Raw genomic sequence first — 22036 nt, forward strand, 5'->3', positions numbered from 1 at the left:
CCCAGCACTGCCCACAAAGCTGCCTCAAGACCAGCCAGCGCCGGCGACTTTAACCTGCTGCTGTCTGAGCCAAATGTCTTTCCATGAGGGGGAAAAAATTCCTCAGAGAAATCTCTTAACTTAAATAGAAAAGAGCACTTGTATTTAAATATATTTAAATATATGTTTATATTCTATAAACATAGAAAACGAGAAGCACAGCAGAGGGAACAGAGTCAACAGTGTGCGGTGACAGATGGCAGGTGCACTGCGGTGGACACAGCTGTCACCTGAAAATAACGTGACACGTATGTATACATATGTATACACATCACCAACTTAACTCTACTGACTGAGTGTGTAACAGTTACTACTGCACAAGCTGGGTGTTCCCTCACTGAGCTTAGCTGAGCACGGAGAAAAGATAGTATGCACAACGGCTTCTAGGACAGAAACTCACTATGAGCCCCTGAGCACGCGCCAGGGACGCACCTGAGCACACGCGGAGTTTAGGGCACGTGCGTGCCGGACGCGCAGCGGATCCGGGCTGCCCGGGACGTGGCAGCCACTCTCATGTCTTACCTGGGCTGGGGGGCAGTGCTGTCCTGGGCTCGGTCTGGCCATTCACCAGAGCGGGCATCCCGGGCTCTGAGTGGAGGGTGGAGGGGCCAGAGGGAGGGGCTTCTGCTCTGCGATCAGCATCCCCCCAAGAGTGACTCGGGCTGGTGCCAGGCCCTGGGAACACAGGAAACGAGTCTCACCCACGTGAAGGAACACCAGCTGGTGGGCTTGCTTCAGAGTTCCAGGAGCCCGGTGCCTGGTCTTGCTGCTGTGAGCGGAGCACGGCCGTGTGACAAAGCCTGGGTCTTGCTGCAGGTGGGCGCTTGGATATTTTTATCAGCTCGCCACCCCCAAACAGCAGGGGTCTCCGCATGTGACTTGTTTGGGGTGAGGGTCTCTCTCCCAGAAGCAAAATGTTTACGACAGAGGGTTCTAGCACAGAAAGTCAGGACACGTTGTGAGAACACGGAGCACGCGCATGCCTGTGGCCTTGAGAAACGATCTTCTGGAAAACACTCCAAGGTGTGTCGAGCTGGCTATTTATCTAAAAGTGTAGTGACATCATCCAATGCCCTTTTGCAGGAAGTTGTTTGAAAATCCAGTGTCGATCCAGAACCAAGAAAAGGTCCTTGATTCATTTTTCACACACGGTAAGAAATCATCTTTAAACCATAATCAGAACAGACACCAGCTCGGTGGTTTCCCGCAAAGTGCTCCTGGACGTCTGGGCCAGCCCGCAGACACAAGGGTCAGGAAGGGACGGCACGGCCCGGTGGCTCCCCGTGGTCCCGTTCGGAGAGCCCCCGCCACTGCTCCCCCAGGATCTTTCGAGCGTTCCCTCCCTTCAAGAGCGGGAGGGAACTTGGCACATCCTTCTACTCAGACAGGACAGCACCAGCTGTAACTCTTAGGGGGAGATCCTCAACTCTTTTTCAAAAGTAGTATCTACGGGTCAAACAGCGACAATAATCAGGGATGATGCTTTTCAGGCCGCAGCTACCTCAGATGTTGGAAGGATGTGGCAGCTTTATGAGACACTCATCCTCCCAGACCCACAATGAGCCGGCTTCCTTCCCTTCCGTTTGTTCCCGGGAAATCAAGCAGTGACCCATGTGTGTGAGGCATTTTTCAAGGGTCCGAGGAGGCGACGCACGTGTCAAGGCCCCACCCAGATCCACGCACGCTCACAAATACAACTTATAAAACTGAACCACGTGTTAAGCCACAGTTGATGCTTTTCACGGCTTCTGTTCAGTGAACAGTGACTATGAACAGGTAGGGTGCTCGCCTACCCCTGAAAACATAATAAACATAAGAGAATCAAGTTAAACTAAATCAAAATAAAAAGTACAAAAGCCTCTTTAATCAGTCAAAGACCATGAGTCTGAAAAGCAACCATCTGCTGACTCTAATAGCCAATGTGATTAGACCCATCAGAACTTCCTGGAAGGTTCCAGACTGTCTGGAAAGGTGAATGTTGGCTGCTCAGCACGGCTTGAGCACTGCCTGCACATTTAATGGTCCCCTGATTTTAAACACCTGCAACTGTCATCCCTTTCTCTCACAAAACTAGCAGACCACGCCTACGCCCCACAGTGCTCCCTCCTCGGGAAGGCCAGGCAGAATCGTGACCGGCCTCGGGAGCCCCCCCACAGCACATCCTGTGCCAGAGCTGCTTCCCGCTAAACTTCACACCTTCCCCTCATTTCTCCGACGACGAGCCTACGTCTGCTGGGATGTGGACCCAGTTTTGGGCACTCCGAAAATCATAATAAAACGTCCACTGTTAACAACCAGCTCAAGGAGCCTGGAGCTGGGAGACCAAGTGAAGCCATCGGGCGCTCTCCACCTTCACTCCAGGGTCTGAGGACGCCCAGCACCACCGCACGGGCCCCACCTCCCTCCCGAGCCGCCTGTGGAGGGAGCACAGAGGCCCCTGCGCCTGCCTGAGCGGAACCGGGGTGTCCGCCCCCCGAGGTACGCACGGGGGCCTTGTTCTGCTTTGCTCTCAGTGTGCCTCTTCGGATGTGCCGTTAAGCCCCTTACGCACACCATCTCTTGCTCAGCCACCACACGGGTACCTGGGGGCTCTGGCGCACGAGGAGGGTCCCCATCCCGACAAAGCAGGAGCGCCCTCGGTGGGGAGCAAGGCGAGAAACACGGGACCAAGTCGCCAGAGCTACACCGCGTTCAACCGGACAGAAAACTCGGTCCTGCCAACGAGGGCGCATCTAGAAACCAGCAGCGGTGGTGGAGAGGCGACCGACGCGGGCTTCCGCCTGTCCTGACGCTTTGCCGCGAGCGCTTATTAAAACTGGGCAGCACGGAGCAGACAGACGGACGACACACACGGACTCGCGGAGTCGCTCCGGCTCCCTCTTGGGATCTCAAGATACGTGGCGGTGGCTCAGGCCACCCGGCTAATACAGGTACCCTCCGCAGGGACAAACGTCTCCAACACAAGTGACCGAACAGGTTGCCACAACCACGTCTTAACCACAGGACGACCGCTCAGCCTCAGCCTGATTCTGCGAGGCCACCCGCCAGGGGCGGGGAGGGTGGCGGGGCTACCATGGCAGCCGACCACAACGTTCTGGGAAACAAAGTTTTTGTTTTGTTTTGTTTTGTTTTTTATTTGACAGAGAGAGACACAGTGAGAGAGGGAACACCAGCGGGGGGGTGGGAGAGGGAGAAGCAGGCTTCTTGCCGAGCAGGGAGCCCGATGCAGGACTTGATCCCAGGACTCTGGGATCATGACCTGAGCCGAAGGCAGACGCTTAACGACTGAGCCACCCAGGCGCCCCGGAAACAAAGTTTTTATTTGGATATTTTCATTCCTCATTTTAGTATATACCTGGAAACAGACAGACTTTACTTAAGATGTCAGAAAATAATATTTTTAAAATAACCCATTTTCCCACCAAGCTCTCTGGCCCCTCTGCCTCTGGTAGGTTCTTACAAGAAAAATGGGGAATTTAGAATATTAAAAGCAAGGAGATTAAAACATAACAGAAATAACAAAATACCAAAACCCACCAGGTGACTTCACCTGGAATTAGTCACAGATGTACTAAAAATAAACAGGGGAGGACTTCACGTCCCAGCTCTCTCCACTCCCTCCAAACTGTGAAGAGCAGAGTCTGACAATCAGGCGCGTGTCCAGAGCACACCTGGGGCAGGCGTCGCTGCCTCACTCCAGCGTCAAGAGGTATTAATACAGGGTCCGGTGACCCACACACAAAGATGAAGCTCGGGGAGAAAAGCCCACCAGGAGATGCAATCCTGTGGGGCTTCACCCCGGTGTGAGACCTGCTGCAGGAGGGTTTGGGGCCCCGGGGAGGAGCGGGGCCCAGACAGAGGGGCCCAGCGGGGGTGGCCGCCGGTGCCGCACCAGGAGCGGGGTCCAGACCCGGTCTAGTGTAGTTCCCAGCAGAGATGCACCAAAGGCCTTTTGGACCAGCCCACATGGGAGGCAAAGACTGGCAGACAGGAAGACAAGTGAAAAGCATCGAGAATCACCCCTCATTCCAATGTCACCCCTGACAGCAGAGGTGGGCACTGGTCTGGCCCGCCCACAGCCCAAGATGTGTGGCACTCACACGTGCATTAGAAGTGTTATGGGGGGACCGAACAAGTGTGCCCCCACCTCTCCACACAGCCACAAGTTCCCAGCCGCATCCCCACGGGCTCCTTCCACGAGATGCACAGACCTGCCCAGTCGACCCCCCAGTGCCCTGGGATGGCACAAGCCCAGCTCTGACTGGAGGCGGGGCGAGACCAACATTTGGGAGCACGCATTCAAGGGTTCACAGACGCTACTTTGTCTTAAACTCCCCACAGCTGTGTGATGCATTTTTCAGATGGGGCATTGAGGCGTAAACGTGTCTTCGAAAGTGTGCCCAAAGCCAAGCAGCCTGTCCACGAGGTATTCAGTGTAGGGTCTGACTTCACAGCCAAGCCCCGTGAACTGAGCACGGCGTCCAGGCTGCTCAGACGGTGGCCTGGGCTCTTGATGACGTGCCAGGAAATGAAGAAACAGAAGCATTGCTCCGACTTGCGTCTTTATTAGCCGTAAGCAAATTTCATCGCTCCAACACAGAAACTTAGGGTATTTTAGCGCTCATGAAAACAAACTTGTAAAAATACTGGCTTTTTAAAATCAGAGTAAAGGGCACCTGGGTGGCTCAGTCGTTAAGCGTCTGCCTTCGGCTCAGGTCATGATCCCAGGGTCCTGGGATCGAGTCCCGCATCGGGCTCCCTCCTCGGGGGGAAGCCTGCTTCTCCCTCTCCCACTCCCGCTGCTTGTGTTCCTGCTCTCGCTATCTCTGTCTCTGTCAAATAAATAAATAAAATCTTTAAAAATAAAATAAAATAAAATAATAAAATAAAATAAAATCAGAGTAAAAATGAAAACAAGGATGCACTTCCCAAATCCCCAACATAGGAGTTGGCTTCCCTTCCTCCAGCGGTAATCAGGAAGCCACCGTGTCCACACTGGCCACCACGCAGGCCCCATCCACGCGCTTACACCCGCGGGCCCCCCTCTGCACTCGGGGCCTCCCGTTTTGGGGTGTGCCCCCCGCACCTCGTTCCCTCTGGCACCCATGGTGAGCACCAACCAAACACAGCACGTTTCTCCTCAGATGGCCAGAGACACCGTCCGGGCGGCCGCCACGGTCCATGAGCGTCCCCAGAATGGATCTTCAGAGCGCCCGGCTCGCTCTCGGGCTGCACCCCGCGGGCTCACAGGCCGTTAGAGGAGAAAGCCAAATGCCCTGTGTCTTGTTGGGGGAAGAAAGTTCCGGGGGAGCCTGCTGCTTGGCAGCTCGGCCGAACCTCTGGCTGCACCTTTAGCCGCTTCTCAGGTTAGTCTGTGTTTTGCTCCCGAACAACTGGAATTCGGCTGGAGACATTTAAGTAGCAAACAACATCCAATTCCTTTAAAAACACTGGCGTGCAAGCGGCATTATCTAGCGGAAACAAAGCAAGGATGTGCGCACGTCGCTCCCCACTGCGAGTGAACGGGCACAAAGGCGGGACGAGGGCCAGCAGAGGGAGCCCACGCCTGTCCCTTTGCACAGAGGCTGCCATCCCGGTCCCCCTTCCGGACCCACACACGGCTCCCGTTTAGAGGCCCCGCACTTCTAAGTTTGACGAGGTTTTTGGTTCAGATGCCTCGATTTCAGCATGAAACGGTCGAACAAGCACTTGCTGTTCCCTAACAACCACACATCAACCACTGCTCCGCCGCGGCCCCCGCAGCCGCGCGCCCCACCGCACCTCTCCCGCGGACGCGCCCCCCGCCCACCACCTCATCTCCTTCCAAAGCACTTACGGGACAGGGAGTGGGTGCCTTTGGGCAGGTAGTCCAGCAGCAGGGAGCTGTCGTCCCGGAGCATGTCGGCCTTGAGGGACAGCAGGCTGTTCTTACTCAGGAGCGCCGCCCGCAGGTTGGCCACGGCGGTGGCCTGGTGCAGGGCCTCCTCCTTCTCCGGGGTCAGGGGCGGGCCCAGGTAGCTGGCTTCTCCTCCCAGGAGACCCTCGTCCACGTGGCCAAAGAGCTCAGCCCTCTCCCCGCGACTGTCAGAGCTACTGGCTTCGGTCACCGTCAAGTCCGCATCTGGGAGAGGAAACACACGCAGGTCATTTTAAGACTCTCCAAGTGGGAGGCGGGCAAATTTAGGAGAAGCCGAGGTGACGAGCTTCCTGACCACCCAGCAGCTAGTCGTAAAATCCAGTCCCGTCCTGCCAGCCGACATCCCTCACCTGCCCCGGGACAGTGGTGAAGTCTCAGCCAAGGCCTCCGGTGGGGGCTCCGCTCAGAAAAGCGGGGGGGCACCCCCTCCCAGGACAAGAGGACGAAGACCAGCTCGAATCTCTGCTCCAGGGCTGGGAGCCAGAGGCCACTGCATGCCTGCAGGATTTTCCTCTATCAAAGAAGACGTGACTCAAAATGGACTGACGACTAAAGAGAAGAGCTAAAACTACAAAACTCAGAAAATCTCCTCACTCTCAGCTTGGGCAACGGGTTCTCAGACAGGGCACCAAAAGCACAAGCAACAAAACAGATAAACTAGGCTTTGTCAAAATTAAAAACTTTTATGCCTCCAAGGACACTCTCAAGGGGAGAAAAAGACAGGGCGCCTGGCCGGCTCATTCATGCAGTGTGTGACACGTGACCGCAGGGTCGTGAGTTTGAGCCCCACACTGGGCACGCAGCCTACTTAAAATGAAAGGGAGAAAAGGAAGGAAGGAAAGGGAGACAGAAGACAGCCCATGAAAATATCCACAAATCATACATCTGATATGAGAGCCTATTCAGAATATATAAAGAATGCTTACAACTTGGTAAAAAGAAAAAGAACCCATTTTTAAAATGGGCAAAGGACCTGAGCAGATATTCATTCAAAGAAGACACATAAATGACCAGTGAGCAATGTCCAACACCATCGGTCATCAGGGACACGCACCTCGAAACCACGAGAGGCCACTTCACACCCACCAGAGTGGCTAGAATCCGTCAGACCAGTCAGACGGTCACAAGGGCTGATAAGGGTGTAAAGACACTGGAAACTCCCCCATTGCTGGTCAGAACATCCAGGGGTGCAGCCACTGGGGGACAGTGTGACAGCTCCTCGAGAGACCACACAGAGTTACCACCAGCCCCCTCAGAGGGTTTCGTACCCAAGAGTAGTGAACACACACAAGCTCCCAGCAACACTATTCGTAACAGAAAGAGGAACAAGCCCAATGTCGGGGGATGACGGGCAAGCAAGACGGTCCATCCTCACAATGGACTCTTGCTCGGTCGTGAAAAGGAGTCAAGTGAGAACTCGCTACCACGTGGATGGAGCCCAGAAGCCACGGCAGTTCATGCAAAGGCTGCTAACCTTCCAAATCCCAATGAATTCCACGAGGAACGTCACAGACGGATGTCCAAGCAACGCCGTGCCTCCCTCACACAACCACCCTGCGAATCCAAGTCCTGGCAAGGGTGCCCTAACCCCCAGGCCAAGCCTCGTGCGTGCAGGGAGGTTCCGGAATCAACGGCACGTCCAGGAGGCTGCCTGTCCCCAGTATCTCCTAGGACTCAAGCTACGTTGTTTACAAAAAGCTTGAGAGGACACCAAGCGTCCAATCTCACGTCTGAAAAATGAGCTGAGTTCCAAAGTCGTTGGTAAATTAGTCACGTCGGGTGTCGACCACACAAGTGTGCACGCTCACATGCACACACGAGCACACACATGCGTGCGTGCACAAGCCTGCTTGCACACACGCGTGCACAATGGCTGGCGCTGGTTCCAGGGAGACAGGAAGAGCCTGCGCCCGGGAGAAAGGGTCAGCACGCGGGAGCAGCCGCTGGGCAGACACCTCATACCCGTATGTGGCAGCAAGAAATGACCAAACGCCAAGTGCATGGGCAACGGAAAGGCACTCAGGCTTATTTCCTGACGCTGACATCGCTTTAATAAATGAAGCAAACAGGATTAAAAATACCTAATTGTCAAGGGCGATGAGTTAGACATAAAGGTTTTATTCTAGAGGGGAATACACTGTTTTTTCTCGCTTCCTATAAATGATACATCATAACTAGGGCTCCTGGGTGGCTCAGTCGGTTAAGCATCTGCCTTCGGCTCAGGTCATGATCCTAGGGTCCTGGGATCGAGTCCCACGTCGGGCTCCCAGCTCAGCGAGAAGCCTGCTTCTCCCTCTCCCACTCCCCCTGCTTGTGTTCCCTCTCTCGCTGTCTCTCTCTCTCTGTCAAATAAATAAATAAAATCTAAAAAATAAATAAATAAAAATAAAAATAAATGATACATCATAGCATTTTGAAAATTTAGCTCACACACACAAAAAATTTAGCTCACAATCTTTAGCTGGAAAGCAGAAAAGAGATTATAATTAAAATAAGCAGAATTTTTTTTTTTAAGATTTTATTTATTTATTTGACAGAGACAGCGAGAGACGGAACACAAGCAGGGGGAGTGGGAGAGGGAGAAGCAGGCTTCCCGCCGAGCAGGGAGTCCAACGCGGGGCTCCATCCAGGACCCCGCAATCATGACCTGAGCCGAAGGCAGACGCTTAATGACTGAGCCACCCAGGCGTCCCTAAAATAAGCAGAATTTTTAAATGATCAAACTAGATCAGGCAGTGTTGGTCCTAAAGTGGGGTATGAGCAGATTCAAAACAGGAAAGAGTGGGTTCCAGCCACGTGGGCTCCAGGGCCTGGGGGACGGGGCTGTCGTGGAGGGAGGAGGCCAGGAGGGGCGAGGAGGGCAGGGAGGGAGGGGCGCTGACCTCACAACCAGGGTGTCCTGGGGGCACCCCATTTCTCACATTTCCCCAAATCTCCACTCTTCACGATTCTTTAAAGTGCTCACGAGGTGCATTTGATAACGTCTGCACAGATGTCACACCCCAACCCCGCTCAGCCCACTGCCTCGCTCACCAAACAGGCGCCCAGTGTGTGCACTGTGCAAACAACACACGGAAGCTTCCGGAGAGAGTGTGCCGGGGGGCACACATCCCTGCCCCCACCCAGGTGCTTACAGCCCAAATCAGACTCAAATGGGGCACAGTACAGTTCAAAACTTTTAAGTATGCATTTCACCCAACATTTACCTTCTCACTTTATGTGTCCAAAATGTATTCTCTATTTCAAAAATGTCACCTTTCTTTATCCAAGTTCAAATCAAGTTACCTCATTTTCTTAATTTTCAAAAAGTTTTCACATCATTCCGTAAATCCTCCTTACTTGAAATATATATATAATTGAATAAATATACAATTGAATTAATTACTTTGTAACTATATAGTCAGCAAAGTGATTCAACGGGTAAAAGTCAGGTTTTGGGCAAATAGTACTGGAACAACTAGACATCTATATACAGAAATCAGTGTGAACCACAGACCTTCACGTCACACCCAAATCTGTTAAGCTTCCAGGAAAACACAGGGGGGGAATGTTTGTGACCTTTGGCAAAGATTTCTGTGATAGGATTCAAAACGTAGGAGCCTCAAAAGAAAAGAGTTCGCAAATCGGGCTCCATCAAGATTTACAAGGTATGCTCCTCCAAAAACAGTGTTAAATGAAAACGTGAAGCAAAGACAGAAAATGTCTGCAAGACACACACCTGCTGAGGTGTGATCAGAATATGCCGAGAACTCTCAACTCAGCCCTGAGAAACGGGTTCAAGACGTGAACAGGCACTTCCGGAAAGCAGAGCGTGAAGAGTGGCTCGTCACGGCCAACATTTCTAACCCACCAGCACAAGCCACCCGGGTCAGACCCTGATGAAGAAAGACTAACACACACACGGAAAGAAGACCAACAACACGGCCCATCAAAGAAACGCGAGGGTGCACACAGGAGGCGCCAGGCCACGCCCCCAGAGTGCTTAGAAATGGGAAAGGGAACAGTGTGAACTGTTGACGACGATGTGAAGCAAAGGGGACTTCGAGCAAAGCCAGCATGAGCCTAGGGTCCCAGCAGTCACGGCCCCGGGAGTTCACCTGAGAGGAATCAAAACTCACATGTGCACAAAGACGTCCCAGCACATCCCAGCGGCGTGTTCACAGCGCCGGAAACCACCCGAAAAACCGCAAACAGGTGAAGGAGTCAACACAGCGTGTTACAGCCAGAGAACAGAACACAAGCTGGAAATAGGATTTAGTGATGCACACGACAACGCGGACAAACCTCAAAAGCACGTTGAAAATCACAGAAACGCGGGCAGATTAGCAGCTGCCAAAGGGGGGGTAGCGACCCCGGGGTCTTCGGCGGCCGCTGTGGTGGGGGCTGAGGTCCGTGGACCGTGTCAACGTCCAGATACAGGTGGTGGCAGTGACGGTGTTCGCAAGACGTCAGCCTTGGGGAAACGGCCTCAGGGGACACAGGGCCCCTCCGTGTTATTTCTTACAGCTCATCATTCATCTACAATAACCTCAAAATGGAAAAACAAGAGTTAAATAAAATAAGCCAGACAGGAGAGCATGCACTGCAGTTCCAGGCCACGTTGGGGACAGGAGTCAAGAGTGGCCTGGGTGGGTGGGGGGTGAGCAGAAAGGACGGGAGGGGCTGCACCAGGCAAGGGAAGTGTTCTCTCTCCCGACATAGAGATGTATGCATTTGTCAAAGCTCACCAAACTCACCCACTAGGCTGGTTCAGATTAAAAAGACAATGGGCAAAGCTGTGGAGGATGGGGAGCAACCAAAATTCCTCACACTATGAGGGGGGGTGCAGACACTCAGGAGAAGGTCTGGCAGTTCCTTATAAAACTAAAGTCACCCCTTCCCTGTGACCCAGCCACTGCACTCCTAGGTATTTGCTCAAGAGAAATGAAACATACGTCCACAAAATAGGCTTGCCAAAAATGCTCACAGAAGTCTTATTCATAATAGCAAAAATTGGCTCCTGCCCACACAGCAGTTAACAAGAATCTGGATAATCACCCGGCAGCGTATTCGGGCCCAGGGACACTAGGCAGAGCCCCCCAGGTGTGGACTACAGGAGATGCGGCCACGCACATGCCCCGGGGCCAGGCGCACGAAGCAGGGCGTGTGCCACGTGGTTTCGTCCAGAGGAAGCGCTAGGCCGGCAGAGAAGAGCTGTGGCAGAACGAGTCAGGTTGGAGGCTGCTGGGGCGGGGATGCTCTGCTCCTCAGGTGGGGCGTAGGGACACACATGGACCAAGACTCATCGAGAGGCACACCGGGGAATGGTGCGTGCCAGGTGTCAAAGTGACCTTAAAAATGGAAACACAGGCTGAACTCTAATGAAATGCTCGCTGGAGTGTTTTGGGATGAAGTATACGGGACATCGGCCAGGTACTCTGAAATGCATTGAAAAATAAAATGGGTTTTCGATGATTAGATGGATAAGCATGTAATAAAGCAAACGTAGCAAAATGTTAAGTGGAGAATCTAGGCAGCAGACGTGCTCATTTTTTTTTTTCAACTTCTCTCTAAGTGTAAATATTTCCCCAATAAAATGTTAGGGAGAGAAACAAAAAATTATTCAAACTCGAAATTTGTGCAATTTACTGTATGTATATTATACTCCAAGAAATAGGAAGAAAGAATGGCAATTTTCACACAAAAAAAACTTCCTTGGGGCCCCTGGGTGGCTCAGTCGGTTGAGCATCTTTTATTTTCTTTAAGATTTTATTTATTTGTTTGAGAGAGAGAGAGAACACAAGCAGGGGGAGTGGGAGAGGGAGAAGCAGACTCCCCACGGAGCAGGGAGCCTGACACGGGGCTCGATCCCAGGACCCTCAGATCATGACCTGAGCTGGAGGCTGGAGGAAGATGCTTAATGACTGAGCCACCCAGGCGTCCCGAGCATCTGACTCTTGATTTCAGCTCAGAAAGGGATTTTGCGGGTGTGATGGAGTCAGGGACCCTGAGGTGGGAAGATTATCCGGGTGGGTACTGTCAACACAAGGGTCCTTCTAAGCGGAAGAGGGAGGCAGGAGGGCAGAGCGATGTGGGGCCAGGAGCCAAGGAAGGCTGTGCTTCTAGAAGCTGGAGAAAGCCAAGGAACGTTCTCTTCTGGAGGCTCCAGAAGGAACTGCCACCCAAATTCAGACTCCTAACATCTGTAAAATAATACGGTTGTGCTACTTTAAGCTGCTAGGTTCGTGGTAACTTCCCACAGCAGCTGTAGGGAACGGATGCACCCCCTTGAAACACCTCCAGAACATACCAGAACAAGACCCAAAGGCAGCACTGATCTTCATGACCAAAACCGGCAACAGCCCAGAGCCGTCCACATCAGGACAAGGAGTCCACGGTGTGCACGCACACACTGGAACCCACACGCAAGGTGCAGCCGTGGCTTCATCCCACCCCAGCGTACCTGAGAGAAACCCACGGCAGGCAGCAACCCTCTGGGGGAGGCGGCCCCCAGGACTGACGTGCGGGCCTTCGGGGGCTGCTCATTAGCCAGCTGAACAGTGAGGGGTTTGCACCTTTTTCGAAGTTTGAAAAAAGCGGTGGCATAAAAATTTTCAAATGAACACTTTAAAATAACACTACTCCTCTTAATATCTCCATTTAAATGGAATTTTACAAGCTGTGCTTTCACATATATATATATTATATATGCATATACATAGTCTCACCCTGAGGCTTTCAACATAGCCAAGTCCCTCCTCCTCACCGGGAGACAAATGCTGCCTCGCCCCGGGGCACCAGACACAGGCAGCCCCAAGTCAGAAGACCCTCCGGGCATCACTGTCATGGTCTACAAACACCAAAAGAAAGTAAGCACTTGGTTAAAGAAAACCAAGCCCTCAAGTTCAAATCAAAACAGGATCCACAGAGATGGTTGCCCATGTGTGGACCAACCACGAAGCAGTGAAGGCTCGCTTCGGAACACGCACGTTAACTCAGCGAGGCTGTTGGGGGGCAGCCCCCTGTACTCGGGAGCTGGAGAGGGCTCCTTTCTGCACGATCCTTGAGCACAAGGATGTGGTCACACTCTCTGCAAAGACACATCCCAGTGCTGCTTAGCAAAATGTCAATCATACCAACTCATGCACATTCCCCTGAGCTGAACTCTGGGGATCCTGAGCTCACCGTCGCCAGAGCCCAGAGGGCTGCTCGGCTCAAGGGGCTTCCAGAAGCACCTCCACCTCCTGCTCCAGCCTGACACAGCCTCACGACGTGGCCTGCCTTGTCAAGCACCAGCCCAGAACACACTCCAGCTCTTCTGCAGAGCTCCCTCCTGGTGGGGCGTCCTCCCAGCCCTGCTGGGCACCCCTGGGGACAAGCCACTCAGCAGCACCCAGCCTCAGTCTCTGCACCTGGAAGAACAGGGGGCTGAGCTGAATATCGTGAGAGCCCTTCAAAGACTCACCCTTCATGAACTCCATGTTCTAGAAAGTCCGGACGCAAAAGAAGCGCTTTCATTCGGGTAGGAAAAGAAGCTGCAGGAGCTCAGCAAAGCCGAGGTCCCAGGATCCGCAACCAGGACGATGATTCAGAAGTACGGCATCGGGCGTGGATGAGCCACGAGTCACAGGGCATGCCCGTGAAGCACGCCTCCACCCGCAGGGCCCCTTCCCACGCAGGCATCTGGCTTCTGTTACTGCTCTGCTGTTCCGAGTCACCAGCGTTTCCCACCCTCCCGGATCAGACAAAGGACACCTCGCTACCTCTCATCCCGGCGGCAGGGGCGCCCATTACGGCCCCTGCGTTCCACGCGCTCAGCCAATATTCCAACAAACAGGATTGCTGTCTCTGTCGGGTCCTTAGCTGCCATCTGACTGACAGCAACAAGGTCAACCAGAACAGATTCCATAGAATTCTGCTCAGACCTGAAGGAAAAACATCTGGGGTCTACAACTGAGCTCAAACTTTTGAGGAAAGGAGAAGAGCAGAGGGGCTGACAAGGGGTGGAGCTCAAGTGTCAGGAACAGGGTCCAACAGTGTGGATGCGGGAGGCAGGTCCAGTCCCAGCCCCACAATACCATGGTGTCACTTTTCATTCAGGCTCTTTTACCTCCAAACACAAATACCAGACTAGGCAAGACAACTTTCTTTAAGAGAAGCGATCAACGGGGTGCCTGGGTGGCTCAGTCGTTAAGCATCTGCCTTCAGCTCAGGTCATGGTCCCAGGGTCCTGGGATGGAGCCCAGCATCGGGCTCCCTGCTCCGCGGGAAGCCTGCTTCTCCCTCTCCCACTCCCTCTGCTTGTGTTCCCTGTCTCACTGTCTCTTTCTCTCTGTCAAATAAATAAATAAAATCTTCAAAGAGAGAGAGAGAGAAGCGATCAAGTCCGCGCAAGTGTTGGCAGTGGAAAGCTGGCTTCCAGCAGAGTGCCCAGAGGATCACGCCCTGGGTGCTGGGCACTCTGCTCGTCCCTTACATCTCCACTCAGATCATGGACCGACGTGTAGCTTAACTCAAACTCACAAGCTTCACCGCTTCTCAAACGAATCCATCCGTGCCCTCCTGTGGTTTAGGACGGTGCCTGAGGGCAGACTAAGACAGTCCAGCCGGGGACGTCTCCTCCCTACTCAGCCCCAGCAAGGACCCTCTGACCTCAGCAGGGGCAGCGTGGGCTCCCCTAGCCTGCAAGATGTCGCACCTGCCCCTCCCCCTTCCCCGCACAGGCAAGAGGCCACAAGGGCATGAGGAGCCGGCTGGGAGCCTACAGAGACCACCTTCACCTGAAGCCGTCCTGTGGTTCCAACACGTTCTTAAAAATCCCAGGACGTCCAACTTTACAACTAAAGACCCAACTTTACAAGAATATACGTATAAACATTTACTTTACAAAACCCACACGTTTTATTCTAGCTACAGAACTCTCTTTTTCACAAAACCTTTTAGGAACATGTATGGGACATTAGGACAAACACCTGGGCTCTTCCCATACCGGCTTCTGAACTAGCAGCTACAGATCCACCTCATCGGGGGCCTGGGGCCATCTCGGGGTCGCACACAAAGGGGGAAGCCAGGGCCCCAAGGAGGACAAGGAGAAGGAACGGGGGTCTGGCCACGACTTTACTGCAGCCTACCTGCGCCCTCGAGCTGTCACACAAGCGAACTGCTATAACTCAGAAGTAAATTTCAACAGACGTTTTCGTAGAAGCTCTTGGCCTTTTGCTTGGAAAAATCACTCTTAAATGCTAACAGGCTCCAAATCACCACAAGTCAAGGTGGGGACACACAGAAGGGATAGGGCATGCAGCCTTGGATATCCGAGCATCTGTACTGAGCCCCCAAATGATCTGCAATAACCACCTGACACATTCCCTTGGAATAGGGTCCTTTCTCCTACAAATAGGATGAGAATTTAAAAATACTCTTCTCGAAGAGAGATAATAGATATTTAATGAAAACAAACTGACCTCCACTGGGATCGCAATTCACACTTCCACACCCAGCCCCAGGGCCAGAGTGGAGGGATAATGGCCACCAAAGCCGGCAGAAACCATCCTAGGCGAGCCTACAACCTCATGTCCTTGTCTTTGCAACTCAGAATAATCTAACAGAAGCGGTTCACAGTTGCCTTGGTAACCCAAGGGATTTAAGACATTAACAAAAGTACACAGCCGAATCACTTGTTGGATTCTAAAAACACCTTCTGCTTGACAACTGCATTTAAAACCTCAAACCCACAGGCCTAAGGAGCAAACATTCTTCACTGTGCAGATGGGCCCTCGAACCGTAAGACCTCCAGCATCGCAGCCCGCTGGGCGGCTCACGGCACTCAAGCAGGTGTCCCAGGACAGGACTGCGGCACTGAGCACCCCAGAAGGTTCCACACAGAGCATCTGTCCTTAAGTCATGCACCAGGGACTGTTGCTTCTCAGAGTTTAGTCAGAGCTGGTGACAGATTACAAAGTTTGGAGCACACGGAGTGTACCTCTCCCTACCAACAGCTAACAGGGAGACAGGCAGGTGGCTTTTCTACCAGCTTGGAAACTTCACCTTCTTCTCAGCTCGGTTAAACTCCAAAAGCTGTGGGGTGCTGCCCATCAGAGACATTTATAATGCCTGGACACACTTCTGGTTGTCAGCAAACTTGGGGATGGGTTGCTCCTGGCATCTAGTGGGTGGAGGTCAGGGATGCCGCCTCCATCCTAGAGCGCCCAGGACAGTCCCCATGGCAGAGTCATCCAGCCCAAGGTTGAAAAATCATGGTTCAGCCAACTTGTACTGAACATACAGGGGTCTGGCCATGTGCTCAGGGCTGGGAACACACGGGGACAGAGAATGACAAGGAATAATACAGGCTACAGTGCATCTCAGGGAGGCACTGCTTAATGGATAAGAGTTTCATTTGGGGTGATGGAAACCTTTTGAAGATAAACAGTAATGATGGTTGCATAACAATGTGAATGTATTTAATGCCAATAAATTACATACTTAGAAAGGGTTAAAAGAGCGAGGGTTATGGCATATACATCTTACCACGATAATAAAAGCTAGTGCATTGACAGCAGAGAGGAGGAGCCCGGGCTCATGCAGGGGCCCCAGTCGCCCGGCCCAGGAAGCCTCTGGGCTGGGGGAGTGGGCAGGCGCCCCCCAACCTGAGCACAGGATGCTTAGCATCCATGACATTTTTCAGGACTATTACCCCAGTTTGCTGCGTTCACCTCAGTCCATTCCCATGTTCCGGATGATTGCTGACCTTCCTGGAGGGCCCTCCCCAGGACAAGAACTTGTAAGATGCCTCCATCCTGCTCTGGACCAACTCTGATCCACCAAATGCCTTTCCTCATCCCTCCCCACCCCACTGCACCTGGGGCTGGAGGGAGCCAGGTCGCCCGTCTGCCTCGGAGAAAGGCTAGCCCAGCTGTAAGCATTACGGGCTCAGCACCAGGAAGGGCGCCCGGTGTTTTGGTAAATGTCTACTTTGTTATCCACTCGTCTGGGAGACAGACACAGAACTGTCATCCAGACTGCGAGGACCAGATTCAGCAAAGCTAAGCACGGAGCGGCGCTGACCCTAACGCGGGGCCAGACGCGTGGTCGGGCGGGGGGGGGCCCTCGCTGTGCAGCAACACCCAGCAAATGCAAGAAAATGATACGTCTGCTAGCTTGAACCAGCGGAGCTGTATTGGTTGAAAACGAGGGGACATCCCTCATTGCGAGGGGTGCTTTACCGCCAGAGGCCTTCGGGCCCCCCAGGTCAAGATAAGCTCTTGGCCAGGGACAAAACACGGGCATGTGACAGTTTGCTCAATGTCACAACAATGACCGAAACCCACGTCTCCTGGAGAGAAAACCCAGGACTGAGGCCGCGGGACGGTGAGCGTCTGCGACGTCCCACCTTCATGTCACCTCATCTGATGCACGTTTCCACCGTTTAACACTTTAACGTTTCAATCATTTAAAATTGGGGTTTACGAATGGCTCCCCTATGAAAAGGAAAGCAGACACTTCAAGTTGACCCCACTTTTCCAGCTGCTGACCCCTCACCTTTAAAGAAGCCCTACCCCAGGCAGCCCCTGTGTGCCGGTGACGTGGACACTGTACTGATGGGGTCCCCAACGTCCTACTCCCTGGACTTGTACCAACCTACCACGACCAGAGACGGCCCACGGGAAGGCACCGGCATGGGCCTGGAATGCCTGCTTCACCTACATAACTAACGGCCACAGGGCCACCGACGTGCAGCGCTTTGGGGCCGCGGTGGCCCAACGGGGTCTCAGCCCCTGCCCGTAAAAAACAAAAGGCTTACTTGAGTCTCGGCTGCTGAACGGCCACCCAGACGTCGGAAGGAAGGAGGCCACCGGGGAGCCGGCCCGGCTATCGTCCTCCACCTGCTGTGTGATATGCCGGACTGTCTCTTTGTTCTTCCGATTCTTCCTTCGACCTGTGGGCTGCCAGCCATCGCCTCCAGCCTGCTCTGAGAAAGAGTTCTGTATCACACCATCCCTGGCGGAAGGCAGCTCACTCCCTCCGTAATGAGACGGCGAGATCTGCTCTTCCTTGACCCGCAGAGACCCGTAGCCCACATCCCCAGGCCACAGAGACTGCGAGGAAATGTCATCAGGACCATCGGCCTTGGGCTCCTGGTCCTCCTTCCCGTAGCTGCTTCCTCCCTCGTGGCAGCTGGTGATGGCCGAGTCTCCGGAAGAATTGGCAGGACTCATGCGCCGAGCCAACCACGGGGAGATGCTCCTTCCGGCCATCACAGCCGAGATCAGCGCATCCGTGCTGCTGCCGGGAGGGGCACTAATCTCAAACTCCGAAAGCTCGTCCGAGGCATCTGGCTTGATGCTGATGTCCAGCGCTGCCTTGATGAAGTCGTGACAGGCCTGCACGATGTCCGTCATCTGCAGGAAGCTGGCCGCGGACATCACCTCGATGACATTCCTGCTCGTGAGGGCCAGGTGGGCAGAGTACATGAAGTCAATGATGGCCTTGAAGCCCTGGGCCGTGACGATGTCCAGGTGTGTGACCGTGGCCTGGTCGGACGCCTTCTGCACCTGGCAGTAAAGCGTCTTAAAGTAGCGGCTGCTGCCGAGCAGGACGTTCTTGTGCGCCTTGAAGACCTTGCCCTCGACCACGACACAGACGTCACACAGGACGCCGTGCTGCCTCTGCTCGTTGAGCTCGCGGAGCAGGTGACGGTAGTGGGACGTGATTTCCATGTCTTCCTTCCGGTTGTTCATGGGGAAGCCTTGGTGTCGCTGTTCTACAGACTCTGCGGGGGCAAGAACACGCGAGTTAGCCACCCGACGACACAGACACGCCCGTGGAGGTTCGGTGGAGCGCACCCTCCTCGAGAGCCCGGCTGCCGCGCAGGGTCAGAGCCTGTGCCTCCGGCCACCGGCAGCCACCAGGCGGGTGGACCTGAGCAGCGTCTGCAGTGAGTTCCTGGGTTCAAGGCTGACCGCCACGGTAACCGGCTTCTGAACAGAACCCTACACGGGGCGGCCGCCTCTCGGCACAGAAGGCAAACGCCCATTAGTTGCTGAAGTGGCTTTCTTACCCAAATGTACAATCTAGGTGAAATAACCCAAGGGAGCCTCATCCCACACCCTTGAGGACACATCTTTACAAATAAAACAGGGGCGCCTGGGTGGCTCAGTCGGTGAAGCGTCCGACTCTTGGTTTCAGCTCAGGTCATGATCTCAGGGTCCGGGGAACTGCGCCCCGCGTCGGGCTCTGTGCACAGCAGGGAGTCGGCTTTGCTCCCTCGCGCCCCGCCCCCGCCTCCCTGCTGGCTCTCTATAAAATAAATCTTTTTTAAAAATAAAAACAGGGCACCTGGGTGGCTCAGTCGGTTAAGCGACTGCCTTCGGCTCAGGTCATGATCCTGGAGTCCCGGGATTGAGCCCCGCATTGGGCTCCCTGCTCGGCGGGGAGTCTGCTTCTCCCTCTGACCCTCTCTCCTCTCGTGTTCTCTCTCTCATTCTCAGATAAATAAAATCTTAAAAAAAAAAAAAATAATAAAATAAAATAAAAACAAAACAAAACAAGGGCTTCCTACACAAACAAAACCCACAGGGCAGAAAGGCCTGGAAGCAGACATTACAGCCTCAGCCCTACAACCTTCCAAAACCCCAGCTCAAACCAGCTCAAGGGAGGAGGCCTCCAGGGCCGGAGCACCCAGAGGCACCAGAGGTTCCACCTTGGGAAGCACTCTGGTGTGGTGCCCTCCCGTGAGGCACTCTCCTGATACCGTTTCCTAATCTGTCTGCCATGTTCTCTCTGCTGCCACTGTTAGCTTCTGGGGACTTCCAGAACACAGTGCCCCAGACCAGGCGGCCCAAACAGAGAACTGGATTCCCGCACAGCCCGGAGGCCAGAGGCCCAGACGGGCTCCCTCTACGGCTCCGCAGAAGGCCGTGTCCAGGCCTGTCTTGTCTTCTGGGGGCGGCTGGCAGTCCCTGGCCATCCTTGGATGCAGAAGCATCACCACCCGGTCTCCATGTTCCCACACCTTCTCCCTGCGAGCCTGGGTCTCAGTGTCCCCTTCTTATAAGGACACAGGTCATATTGGACACCCTACTCCAGGACAACCTCATCGTAACTATTCACATCCAAATTAGATCACAGGCCAAGGCACTGGGCATGGAGGACACAGTCGCCCCATGACACTCCCTGAGAAAGACAAGGTTGTTAGAGGCTGATCTTCCCGCTTAAGTGCACCGTTTTCCAGCTGGTTAGTCAGGCAGGAGCCCTCACCAAAAACACCAACATGTGTTTAATGGGAGAGAACTATGCTGTTCAAATGTGGGGGCATCTGCCTCTTTCCCATAAGGGGCGGCTCCCCAGGACTCGGCTGGGTCCACCTCACACACTTTTTTTTTTTCCTAAAGATTTTATTCACTCATTTGACAGAGAGACACAGCGAGAGAGGGAACACAAGCAGGGGGAGTGGGAGAGGGAGAAGCAAGCTTCCCGCGGAGCAGGGAGCCCGATGCTGGGCTTGATCCCAGGACCCTGGGACCATGACCTGAGCTGAAGGAAGACACTTAATGACTGAGCCACCCAGGCGCCCTGACCTCACACACTTCTTTATTGGCTCGAAGCTGTCACAACACACACACTTTCCTCTGGTCATTACAGTAAGTTTCCAAACACCACCTGAAATCATCTTAAAAATGCCCTGTGAAGTAAAAGAGGAAGGAAAACTTCCAAACTCATTCTATGAGGCCAGCATTACCCCAATACCAAAACCAGGTAAAGACACTACAAAAGGAGAACTACGGGCCCAATAACCCTGATGAACAGAGATGAAACTACCCCCCCACAAATACCAGCAAACCAAATCCAACAATACATTTAAAAAAATCACTCACCACGATCAAGTGGGATTTATTTCTGGGTTGCAGGGTGCTTCAATATTCACAAATCAATCAACGTGATACATCATATCAATAAGAGAAAGGATAAGAACCGTATGATTATTTCAAGAGATACAGAAGAAGCATTTGACAAAGTATAACATCTACTCATGATAAAAACTCTCAGCAAGTAGGTTTAGGGCGCCTGGGTGGCTCAGATGGTTGGGCATCTGCCTTCAGCTCAGGTCATGGTCCCGGGGTCCTGGGATGGAGCCCCGTGTCGGGCTCCCTGCTCTGCGGGAAGCCTGCTTCTCCCTCTCCTGCTCTCCCTGCTTGTGTTCTCTCTCTGGCTGTCTCTCTCTCTGTCAAATAAATAAAATCTTAAAAAAAAAAAAAAAAGACAAGTAGGTTTAGAGGGAACATATGTCAACATAATAAAGGCCTTCTATGAAAAACCCACAGCGAACGTCATACTCAATGGGGGGAAATTGAGAGCTTTTCCCCTAAGGTCAGGAACAAGACAAGGATGTCCACTCTCATCACTGTTATTCAACATAGTACTAGAAGTCCTAGCCACAGCAATCAGACAAGAAAAAGGAATAAAAGGTATCCAAATTGATAATGAAGAAGTAAAATTCTCATTATTTCCAGATGACATGATACTATCTATAGAAAACCCTAAAGACTCTACCAAAAAACTACCAGAACTCATAAATGAATTCAGTAAGTTCGTAGGCTACAAAATCAATATGAGAAATCTGTTGCATTTCTACACACCAATAATGAAACAGCAGAAAAAGAAATTAAGAAAACAATCCTCCTTACAATTGCCACCAAAAATAATAAAATACCTAGGAATAAAGTTAACCAAGGAGGTGAAAGACTTATACTCTGAAAACTATAAAACACTGATGAAGGAAACTGAAGAGGGGGTGCCTGCGTGGCTCAGTCTGCATTCAGCTCAGGTCATGATCTTGGGGTCCTGGGATCGAGTCCCCACGTTGGGCTCCCTGCTCAGCGGGAGCCTGCTTCTCCCTCTCCCTCTGCCTCCTCCCCTTGCTCATGCTCTGGGTCTCTCTCTCTCTCAAATAAATAAATAAAATCCAAAAAAAAGAAAGAAATTTAAGAGGACACAAAGAAATGGAAAGACATTCCATGCTCATGGCTTGGAGGAACAAATATTATTAAAATGTCTATTCTGGGCGCCTGGGTGGCTCAGTTGGTTAAGTGACTGCCTTCG

General features: G+C 52.9%; 1 protein-coding gene across 1 annotated transcript in view; it reads right to left on the reverse strand.

Annotated features, from left to right (window-relative positions):
- Window positions 1-18675, reverse strand: part of ZBTB46 (zinc finger and BTB domain containing 46) — a 36024-nt gene extending 17349 nt beyond the window's left edge. Inside the window, exons 1-2 of the mRNA XM_021677857.1 lie at window positions 17739-18675; window positions 5876-6160 (exon numbers count right to left, since the gene is read on the reverse strand). Of these exons, the coding sequence (XP_021533532.1) occupies window positions 5876-6160; window positions 17739-18675 (1222 nt within the window). The remainder of the gene's footprint in view (window positions 1-5875; window positions 6161-17738) is intronic.
- Between the last annotated feature and the right edge of the window lie 3361 nt (window positions 18676-22036).

Source organism: Neomonachus schauinslandi, chromosome 10, assembly GCF_002201575.2.
Source record: "Neomonachus schauinslandi chromosome 10, ASM220157v2, whole genome shotgun sequence".
Taxonomy (NCBI): domain Eukaryota; kingdom Metazoa; phylum Chordata; class Mammalia; order Carnivora; family Phocidae; genus Neomonachus; species Neomonachus schauinslandi.